The sequence below is a fragment of the Schistosoma mansoni genome, chromosome W, assembly GCF_000237925.1.
Source record: "Schistosoma mansoni strain Puerto Rico chromosome W, complete genome".
Classification (NCBI taxonomy): Eukaryota; Metazoa; Platyhelminthes; class Trematoda; order Strigeidida; family Schistosomatidae; genus Schistosoma; species Schistosoma mansoni.
Genome location: NC_031502.1, coordinates 29,465,293 through 29,477,314, shown reverse-complemented (window position 1 = coordinate 29,477,314; position 12,022 = coordinate 29,465,293). Strand labels below are relative to the sequence as shown.

General features: G+C 38.2%; 1 protein-coding gene across 1 annotated transcript; it reads left to right on the top strand.

Annotated features, from left to right (window-relative positions):
- Positions 1-1,194: 1,194 nt before the first annotated feature.
- Positions 1,195-3,259, top strand: Smp_047320 (hypothetical protein; the record flags this gene model as incomplete). Its single annotated transcript, XM_018789283.1, has 4 exons — positions 1,195-1,283; positions 1,501-1,604; positions 2,688-2,738; positions 3,168-3,259. 4 exons carry the CDS (start codon positions 1,195-1,197, stop codon positions 3,257-3,259), a joined length of 336 nt encoding a protein of 111 aa, XP_018654742.1.
- Between the last annotated feature and the right edge of the window lie 8,763 nt (positions 3,260-12,022).

Genomic DNA, 12,022 nt, shown 5'->3' with positions numbered 1-12,022 from the left:
CTTTCTTTAAAACTGTTGTATGTTTCGGTGTGTACATTTTAGTAACTAATTTAGATTACAATAGTTTAAAGAAAGTGAAATGTGAAACTTCAAGGTCATAACAATGGTCGCAGATGATGGTAGATTGCATCTGCTAGCAAAAGAGATATTAACAGGCGATAGTCAACGAAAAAATTTATCGAAGATAAACTAGTTGATGGTACTTTCAGTGAAAACTACTGGCATAATAAATACAATTCTTCTAATGCGGATCAATGACTATCTCCGAGATTTAAATTGCTGTTCTGATGAACCAACTTTGACTGCTTATTTTAAATACTGTTAAAATAACTAAAATATACCTAAAGTGGAACGAAACTGTGAGCTTGAATAAGATGACTCCAAATTTCCTACTTAGGTTGCACTGGATATGCAAATTTATTTTTAAGTGGAAAAATAAGGTTAGTTTCAGCTAAAATAGTTTATGAAATTGTGAGACTGGGAAATAGTTTATATCCAATCTTTCAACAGAATAACACTGAAACACTCTCTGATTTTCGAACTTTTAAAACATCTCAGTCAGTTTCATAACCAAAAGTTCGGTTTGCCACCATCCCTAGGAAGGTTTAGAGGTAAGTCATCTTGATCTAGTGATTTGTGGAGCTCCAAAAGTTGGAGTTATCTGCGGACTTCCGCCCCGCTGGGTGGATCAGTCGACTCTGACCAGGAAGGATAGGATAGTCTGATTGATGTTGCCGGAGCAGCAGACCAGCTGAACTGTCCATCGTTCAAAACGTCGGTGGATGTTATTAATTGGCGTGGCATCAGCTTCACAGATTTTATACACAGACCTATTTAATTCTGGATAGACTTCCAATTTATTCTTTTTATTTGAATGATGTTTGCCTAATTTGTTCACTGGCGCGAATGTTGTCATTGAAGAAGCGGATAAAAATATTTCAGTGCGCACTATGATGCTGCTCGTAAGTAATCCGAAATCTTTTGGTTATTTCGACTTTCTCACCTGGTATTCAAATTTCATAGTTTATTTCTAATAGTATTTTTATTTTTAATTGGTTTATTAGATCCTGTTTACTTGAGTTTGAATGTCATGATGATCTTCAAGTTGTTCTGGACGCTTGTCAAAATAAAGTGATTAGTGGTCGCCGTGTATCTGCCTTACCTGGTCTTCATTTTGAAATTAAATCCGAAAATATGAAAACAAATACTAAAGAAGCCTCTACATTTGGTATAAAAATATGCAAACTGTCTACAGTAATAGAAGATGATCGACTTCGACAGCAGTTTCCATTGGGCTCCATAATTGAATACTGTTCAGTGCCTACTAGTAATCCATCATGCAGGTAATACGTATTTGTTCATCTTTGAGATAATTTCTATACGCATGTATAATCTTTATATATATATGCAACTGAATTTCTTGTTCCAATGCATTGTTCTTTTTCAAATTTTGTGTATATCACTATCCTCCATTTCTAGCGAATATCTTTTTTTCTTCAGAAATGTATTTCTCACTCTCAAGAACATTATATCTAATCAGTTAATTGTTAAAAAACTTCGTAGAAAAGGTATCGACCAACATCGTCTGCACATGCAATCATGGTGTAAGTGTTGTTGTATTCATGAATATATAATATGATTCTAGTAATCGTGTACAATTATACACCTGAACTAAAGATAGGGAACGAAGTAGTCGAACGCGTCGACAACTTCACTTATCTTGGAAGTCAGATCAGCCCTAGTGGGTTGGTGTCTGACGAAATCTCAGCACGGATTCAAAAAGCTCGTTTTGCTTTTGCCAACTTACATCACCTATGGCGAAGACAACCTATCTTTTATATACTACCACCACTAAATTAACTACTTCTATGAATTTGGTGTTCATCTTGTTGCGCTAACGAGGTATGGCAACTTGGACTGATGCATAAATGTGCCTGGTCCTACGTTGTAGCTGACTGACTGACTGACTGAAGAATATTGACCTTATTAGAATGTCTAGATCTTGGCTAAGGAGATGAAATTCCAACCTGGGCCAATTCGAATATTTAAACCAATCCATCGCATCGAGTTTCAAGGAGCAACTTTTAGGTTAAAAAAGGTGTCTTATTTTTTGGATGTTTGTTGGGAAATCCAGACCGTCGTACATTAAGTAGCATAGAATAGGACAATAAACTAGTAAGATTAATGACCAGTACTCATTATATATATACCATACATTTTGTTTTCTTCAACTCATCGTTTGAAAATCAGAATTAATCAGAAATCTGTGACAATAAGAAAGTTTCGTATGTTTCTCACAATAAAATATTCAACCTATTCACTGTACTGGTGTATATTTTGAAATGATAAACAAAATTATCGAGTTACTAGTTGTTTAATGGCAATTATTGTTGTTTTTCACATGCCGTCTTGTTTAAAATAGCAGGTTTCATTTATTTCAAATTACTTTCATCCAGTTGACCAACATAATTTTCGTATTCGTTTGTTTGTTTGATTGGAATTATGGTATTTGATTAAGTAGCAATTGGCCCAGTGACCTCAGTCAACCAACCATCTTAGTTTTTTATTAGTCTTATTAATAATTTGCTACGTATACTTTGTCACTTCAGTATCCTACATATGTACACTTACCAACAAACTACAAATATTTATTTGAGTTTGATGCTTCTCTTTATTTCTATGCTCAGACAAAAAGAACTTCAAATCTCAAAAACTTGAGCTAAAGCCACCAAAAGACGGTAAGTGAAATATTACTTTTTAAAGTACGTTTCTGTTCAGCTTTGTTTTAGTTCTGTAAAGTGATCAACATTCAGTAGTTGCGAAACTTCGTTTACAATAACATGAAGTTTACCAGATACTCATAACACTATTTATTTGTACTTAGTATGTATCGTCAACGGATATTAGCAGTAAAGCCACATCAAAGCAAAAGAGAAAAGCATTAAGCATCTTTTATGTCCTAGTCTTGAGTGACTTAGTCTATCGACTCTGTCTATTTGCATTTTCTTGAATTCACCTGATTAAAATACTTTTCTTCCTATAAGTTAACATTTAGTTAATAGCTTGTGTCACTTAAAGAAGGTTGCAATCAAACTATGGGTAGTGATGGTTTTGATATTAACGAAGCAATAAGTGAACTTTCATTCTCTGTATGTTTTGTCTGGTAGATGAGAAAAATAAAATTGATGAACCGAAATTAAAGACGAGTGGCTCAGCTGAAAATAGTGAAGCGACATTTTCAGAATCAGGTAAGGAATAACTTTTCTTCTCCCTTGACTGTTCTGTAATGAGACATTGCATAACTTTTCATTATATGTGCATCTGTGTGTTGCAATAGCTGAGAAAATTTTCAACTTAGAATGATAATGTGGTTACCTAGCTTGTTTCAAGTGTCAAGTAGGGTAGTGAGTAAATTTGTGTTATTGTAATCAACTCATGTATCAAACCACTGATCACTTTCCTTTCACATGGTGTGCAATCTGGAAATTAAACCTCTCCCAAATGATTAAGATTGTGGGTTTTTCATTTCATAAACTAATGGTGTAACTTAGTACGAAATCTCTGATTCCAACTTTTACTGTGATCGCTTCCTAGTACCCAGTAGCTTGGCTTCACGCATGTGGTACATGATCTTATCACTTCACTTAACATGGACTAACAAACTTATCGTTTAACTTGTCGCTCCTACTTAGACTGGTTCTAATGATTTACTTAAAAAAATAGAATACTGTATTGATTTATATCGAGTTGATCATTGGAAATCATTTTACTTCCTTTTTGTCTATCTAGCCAATAAGAAACACAAATTGAAAAAACGGAAATATGAGTGCATAGACGTGAATATGACCGATTCGCATTTATGTAAGTAAATAGTCCGATATTGAGATGATCGTATTTACTTTACATTTAGTGTGGTTGTTTTTTATCCTGTATTTCTTGTAAGTATGTACATAAACGAAACAAATACAACACAGGGACTCATTAAGCATTGATATATATGACAGTTTTTACTTATGTATCCACAATGTCTTTATTTTAGCGAACACTCCAGAGTCTCATAAGAAAAAAAAGTTCAAAAGCAAAGATAGGAGTCATATCGGTGATAATCCAAAACACATAGTATTCGGTCAAGGTAGGTACACATAATTTACTTAATGTGTTGTTAAATTACCCGCTTGCGGAATTGTATTTGGTTTTTATCTGTATCAATATGTGCGCTTACAAGATAATCATTTTTGTTCTGTGAATGAACTATTATCAGATTGTCTCTACTCTCGAATGCCCTGGCACGACCGAGAGTGGGGAGAGTCAGCTCTCCCTCTCGAAACCCTCTCACCCGACCACGCGTATACAACCACTGCCAGAGATGTCCTACTCACTGCCTTCTCGCGGTGGGGGTGTTGTTTACGAAATTGAGAGGACGAAAAGCGAATGTTTAGTGCTTTAACCGAATTGATGGACATGGAGGGTCCATCTAGAAGAGTTAGCTGGAAAACCCTGATTCCAAACCAATAGTGCACATGGGCTCCAGGATCCTAAGGGAACAAATGGCGTATGGATCAATCGTTGGTCACCGGCTACCGTGGGACTTCATCTCCTGACGTTGCTCTACTGCCTTGTGGATCAGACCTTTAGATCGAAGGCTCTGTGTGTGGTCCCCTAAGAAAACCACCTGCTTCGGTCTGGGCATCCGGGCAGTATCCCAGCCTTCATACAAGTCGAGTGGTTTATGTGGCGCACATGTATTCGGTGCCCCCTTGTACCAATATTTATGTATTCAAATGAATAAATAAATAAAATTGTCTCTAACAGTATTTCGTGTAAAATTAGAATTTTTTGTGTTGATAATGATAATATTGTTGAGGAATATGCTGATAGAACTTGATTAAGAAGCTGTGAAAACTACTGCACGGAGGAAAGCTGCTGGTTAGAAACTATTTTTATTTGTCATCTGACAATATGAATGAAACTTTACGACGAGCTTCCAAAGTCCTGTCAAGCTAGTAAAAAAAATGTATCGAAGGTAAACTCAGTAAATATAGGATGTCCTTTATAAATTACTTTCATAACATATAAGTTTCTTACTTTGAGACGATCCCTCAGTTAGTCAGTGTACATTAGTCGTAGTTCATTCATACCAGTCCTATTAGTTATATACTAAAGCTCATTCATCGCAGTAAATTAAATAGCATTAATTCAGCTACGACTGCATCTATTGTTTTTGAAATAATATGTTTACTATTTAATTGGACCCTGGCCGCAATATAACGAAAAAACAGATCCACTTTTCTTCATCAGATTTTAAAACATAAGCACTCTTCATTACACTTTACTCTAGCGAGATTGTTCTACTTATATTTAAAATCCGATTGGACCGATCAAAAGTTGTTAAAGTAGTAATTCAAATAATGAATCCCTGGAAAATATATATTCCATTTATAAAGCCTCTATACTTAAGTGATTGCGGTTGCATAATGCCTTGTATTCAGCCGACATCTTACGTAGTTACATTGAATTCGGTTTGTCAGTGGTAAAAATTTCTCATTTTTGTACCATACTGGACAGTACCCTCAGAATGATCTACTATCAGCTTAGTGAATAGTGTTCACCTTAGTTGAAAGTTATTAAAATTCTTTCTACACATTTCAAACTATTTCGTATATCGATGTTAGCGCTTACTCTCGTTACATTTTTTGTTATAATCAGTGATTATACTGACCATATGAGAAGCAAAATTTACTGATAACGACTTCTCCAGACCATAAAAGCATGAGTTATTTAGCTGCATAGTTACAATTATCGTTAGAACGAATTGTTCCAATAATAAACAACGTGAAGCCTGGCACAATTTTCCGTCGGATCCATTTGGCACACATAACATCTGAACAGTAAAAGAGAGAAGGCTAACAAGTTAAGCTCGGAAGAATCGTGTTGATAATAGCAATAGCAGGAACACAGAATTGAGTTTCTAAGAGGACAAATGACAATGTGGATAGAAAAGCTAAAGAATGTATACATCTACACTAACTCAATCGATTTCGAGCCACGATTTAATTTCAGTTTTTTGTTTCCTGAGCAATTTCAGGTATGTTTGTGTGTAAATTCAAATCCCTGGAGAAAGTTTATGTTGTTTCGCAAAGTCAATTTTAGAATCAATGAATTTTGCATTCTTGACAACTGATCTTCAAGAAAAATCCAGTATTCTTCATACATGCACACACCTACTAGGTATTGAAGTTAACCTCAGAAAACATCGGCTTAGTTTCGAGAAACCTAGAAGTATCCCTTGTCCTCATATAAGACCCTTATTTGCTTACATAGTTTCAGTAATATGAGTATATTTCAACAATCGGTCCCCTAAGAACTAGTTGCTCCAATGATGAAAAATTTCCGTTGTTATGCCCCCCTCCTTCCAAAGCCACTTTCACGGTCCATAACGCATGATGGTAATCTTACAAATGACCAATGATCTTAATATTGGTATTTACTTCGATTTCGACCATCTAAGCAATTATTTGGTGGAGTACGTTTGAATTATAATTGGTTTTACGTTTTCTGATTTTTTCCAGATATGTAATTCACTTGTTTTGGCAAAGAAAAATACTAAATCTGTTGGGTTTGATGTAAAAAATATTCATTCCTCGTAGCACTTTTTCATTGGTAAATTTGTACAAAAGAATTGTATAATAAATTTTCCCTTTCACAAGAAATGACTATTGTTTTTTTCATTAATTCGTTCACATGTTACGGTATTTGGTTAATTTTAAGTCATTTTTGTAATCGGCCATGGCACTGATTGGTTTGATAAGAATTCTAGTTCTTTTTGATGTATAAATATTCAGTCAGATACTGAAGCTGAACGTTTTGACGTCTGCTAAATTACAAACAGCTCAACCTTAATGAACTGTAATTCCGTGACTTCATTTATTATCTTGTGCTTTCACAGCTTAAATAGGCGTTAGACCGATCTAATCAATCCCTGCATTTTCTATTAAAAGAACTGTGTGATAAGGGTTTCAAAGGAGACTGCTATGGCGTTACATGAGCAGGTAGCCCAATGATAATAAAGTACTTTTGGATAAGTGCATATAATTCGTGTATATATGGTACCCATTATTGGCCAATATTCATACTCGCTGTCAGACGAAATAGGGCATATTATTTTCATTGGCCTTATAACACTGACTGGAGGTGCCTACTTTGGAAATTGTGGGGCACGGTGTAGAAATGTTATTTAAAAAAAACTAGAGACAATAAGTCGGGTGTATCCACCGTCAATAGCAGACTCATCCATAAGCATCTCAATTCCTAGGGAGATAATTTTTCCTAGATAATTGGTAAGCACCTTAACATTGTATTAGTTATAATCTAGCCTCCAACCAAACTATTGTTTCTGTACGAATCGTTCTCAATAGCCTAATCGATATATATACTCTTTTTGCCACTAACTGTACTATTAGAGCAGCTATAATAGCTGAACAGCGGTTGCCGTAAACTCTCTGAACACCTTCATAAGAGCTCTCGATCTTTCCTAGATATCAACGAACTTTCGATCATTCAAATTATCTAAGTATCTTTAACTGGTTTTGTAATTCTGACCCATAATTAAAATAACTAAGAACTTGTTATTTCGATCAAATCTTTGTTCTTGCTCCCTACAAGATCAGTCAGTTAGCTACAACGTAGGACCAAGCACATATGTGCATCGGTCCAAGTTGCCACACCTCATTAGCACAACAAGAACACAAAATTCATATAAGCAATTACTTCAATTGTAGTAATATATAAAAGATTGTGTACAAAAAGATAGTACAGGAAGAAGGAATTAGTTCGAAGAAAGAAAGGTATAAAGCAATTTTAATCCCACAGTTTAAGGGAAGACAAAGAGTGTATACACCTATGCCATTGTGATCGATTCTGAGCCATGTCACTCAGAGTCTCCAACCATTGGTTACGATAGTCACACGGACCCCAACCAAATAGTCTGCACCTACCAACATTGCTAAGACCAGAAGTTAGTGACTTCAAGGACTAATGCTACGTTTTGGTTTGGTCGCCCTAACACTCTTCCAGCCATCCCCAACACTAGTTAGCATTGCGCGTCGTGGTAACCGGTGTTCAGACATACGTACCACGTGGCCCAATCATCTCAGTCGATGAAGATTTACAACCTTGTAGCTGTAAATAATTCCCCCAAATCAATAGCTCATTAAGTGTTCGACATTGGATGCTGACCACATTGTCTTAAGTGGACTTGTTTAACTGAAGGTGTTCGGTCATGCATCCGCACCAGATCACGTTACGACTCAGCGTGGGACACAGCTCTTACGTTCACTAGCCAGATTAGAGCAAACACTTCTCGATATATTGATAACGCATCAAATATATCTTTCCTACCTCTTCGCATCTGACTTCTGGTTTTATCTAATTGGGGACGCTTCGAATCTAGGTGTTACTGGTTGCTAGTTGCCAAACTACAATACTAGTCGTGTCTTCAGTGGTGAGACCGACGTGATTTGGTACACCAAGCACAATAACTGTGGGTCTGTTCCTCTTTGGAGCTTCAATTCATTGTTTTTCTTCATTTGATTTTTATATATTGTGAAATACCTTTTTTTCGACATTTTCGGATATATTTTAATTATATATTTTTCGTTCTAATAATACTATGACGTAACAGACACCTAAGGTATTTAAGTTAAAAACTGTTCCCCTACCCTCGATTCAGTTAACCCGTTTTGGCCTGACAATATCGAATCCTGGTTCTACCACGCAGAGGTTGACTTTAACGGCCACGGCATTACGGACTGACGCTCACAATTCCTCGCGGTGGTTAAGGCACTGCCGGGCAAATTTAACAGGTACGTAACACCTAGTATGTTTACTAGTGATGTGTCGGAACCTTACGAAACGCTAAAACGATCGATTCTGAGACGTGGAGATCTAACCGATCGACAAACGTTAGACCAACTCCTCAATATCATTGACCTTCGACGAATGCCTATTCAAACAACGTTTCTTATCCAAACTCCCAAAACAGGTGCAGGCAGTTATCGTCTCGTTCCAAAACAACTCCGTAGACGAACTTGCTGCATCTACAGATCGAATTCCAGAAATTATCAAATCCACTGGCGCCGAGGTTTTTTCAGTTAAAGAAAAACCTCAAACGACCCAAAATGACATTAACGAATTATGTCATACACTAACACGATATCTGCGATTTCGTAATGACCGTAGTCGGTCAAGGACCGCGCAAAGAAGCGTATCACGTAGGCGATCTGTTTCTCGTGGTCGAGAGATCCCGACTGGTGCTGGTATCATAACAAGTATGGCAAATCTTCTAGAAATTGAAGGAAGCACTGCAATTACCCGATCTCTAAGGCGACTGACACAAATAAAAACTCGGGAAACTTCCCAGCCGGCACGCGTTAACGGCAACCGTAGCCGGCCACTTAGGCGTCTGTTATACGTCACAGATGTGACAACGAAAGTTTTCTACCTCGTCGACACTGGCACAGAAGTTAGCGTGCTTCCCGTGAACTCTAACGACAGACTTCACGAGTCTGTTTTAAGTTTACAGGCGGCAAACGGAAAACCGATCGCTATATATGGTAAAAGGCACGTTTACCTTTACGTGGGTTTACGCAAACCCATACACTGGATTTTCGTTGTTGCAGATGTTCCTATGCCAATCATTGGTATAGACCTGCTACAATACCACAATCTACTCATCGACACACGCTCACGAAGGTTAATAGACGGAAACACTAAGTTATCTGTTTGTGTAACTCCTTTTTCTGGTTGTAGATTATCCCCAGTCACAATTAAGCACACCATAGACCCCTTATGTCAACCACTACTCGATAAATACTCTGGGATATATCAACTACAACCGAAATTGCCGTGTGTAATCAGCAATGTCACACATCATATCTCGACTACAGGACCACCTGTATTCTCAAAAGCACGACGACTGCCTCCAGAAAAACTTAGGTTAGCTAAAAGCGAATTCGAACACATGATAGAATTAGGAATCATTAGACCGTCAAATAGCCCATGGTCGTCTCCCTTGCACATGGTCCCTGAAAAGGACAGCAACGATTGCCGTCCAACTGGTGATTATCGGCGTCTGAATGATTAAACCATTTCCGGTCGTTACCCGTTGCCCCACATTCACGATTTGGCAGCTACCTTGAAAGCTACAACTGTCTTTTCGAAAATCGACTTGGTTAAAGCCTATAACCGAAACCCAGAACCGACCACGATTAGGCAGTTGCGAACTTTCAACGGCCTTGTTTCTATAGACGGTTCATACCGAAATGCGCATCTCTTATGAAACTGTGAACTGACCAACTTCGTGGACATGCGAAATCAATTAGTCTAGACGACACCGCTCGAAAAGCATTCGCCACGGTTAAGGAACATATCGCTAAGGCAACCCTGCTTGCGCATCAAGACACTCAAGCGCCCATTAGTATCGCCGTAGACGCATCCGACTCAGCAATCGGAGGAGTCTTACAACAATGGGTCAACCACTCTTGGCAACCCTTAGGATTTTTCTCTAAACGGTTGCTAGACACTGAATCGAGGTACAGCATGTTCGGTAGCGAACTCCCAACTTTGTATTGTGCTGTACGGCATTTCCACCATTCCATCGAAGGAAGAGAATTCACGCTTTTTACCGATCATAAACCTCTTACCTTTTCTTAGAGTCCATCTTCAAACAAGTACTCACCCCGAGAGTCTCGACAACTGGACTACGTTTCGCAGTTTACTTCAGATATACAACACATTTCTGGAGCAAACAATGTAGTCTCAGACGCTTTGTCTCTTATTAGTTCCTTTAACAGCTTCCAAGGAATCGACCTTCTTAAACTTGCTCAGCTTCAAAAAGAAGACATTGATCTTCAGCATGAGTTATCCTCGACAACTCTAAAACTACGTATTAGACAGATGGGAACAGGTGAGGAAACCTTACTATGTGACACGTCTACAAGTAGGGATCGTCCAATCGTACCAAAACATCGACGCAACGTCTTCAATACGTTGCACAATCTTTCTCATCCGGGTGTTCGTGCAACAATCAGGCTTATAGCCGAACGGTCTTGCTGGCCTGGTATGAATAAAGACGTGAGGGATTGGGCACGCTCCTGTGTAAGCTGTCAGAAATCTAGGGTGATTAGACACAACAAATCTCCCTTAGGTTCTTTCAAAACCCCTGATGCTCGTTTCGACCGTGTTCATCTAGATTTGGTGGGACCCTTACTCGATTCCAACGGATACTCATATGTCTTAACATGCGTAGACCGTTTCACTCGATGGCCAGAAGATGTGCCTATTAAGGACATTACTGTTGAGACAGTAGATAGCGCTTTCGTTGAACGATGGGTAGCAAATTTCGGCTGCCCTTCAACCATCACTACAGACCGCGTACGCCAGTTCGAATCTGGACTTTTCCGTTGTCTGACCACACTATTAGGAATCACGCGCTTCCGAACGACCGCCTCTCACCCACAAGCAAACGGGTTGGTAGAACGTTTTCATCGACAACTTAAAGCTTCTCTATCAGCTACAAACGTTTCACAGTGGACAGACGCTCTGCCACTCGTCTTACTAGGTATCCGCAATGCAATGAAAGCTGACATTGGATACACTGCATCTCAACTCCTTTATGGAGCGGCACTCCGACTTCCAGGAGAATTCGTTGATCCTTCGTCTTCCTCAATGATTATGGATCTAAACTCTTACACGAGCAGGCTTACAAACGCATTTAGTTCAGTTAAACCTATTCACACTCGACCGCAATCAACTGAAGTTTTCATTCAACCTGACTTACGACATTGTACACATATCTTCGTTCGTCGAGACTCACATGGACAATTTTCTTCAGTACATTCGAACGACACGGCTCCTACACTTGTAGTACCCCACACGAAAGCCAACACGCACCTTGATACTTCGCCAACGTCGGAAAATAAACTTAAGACAACGTGTTCTGGAAGAAGAGTAAGATGTCCAGAAC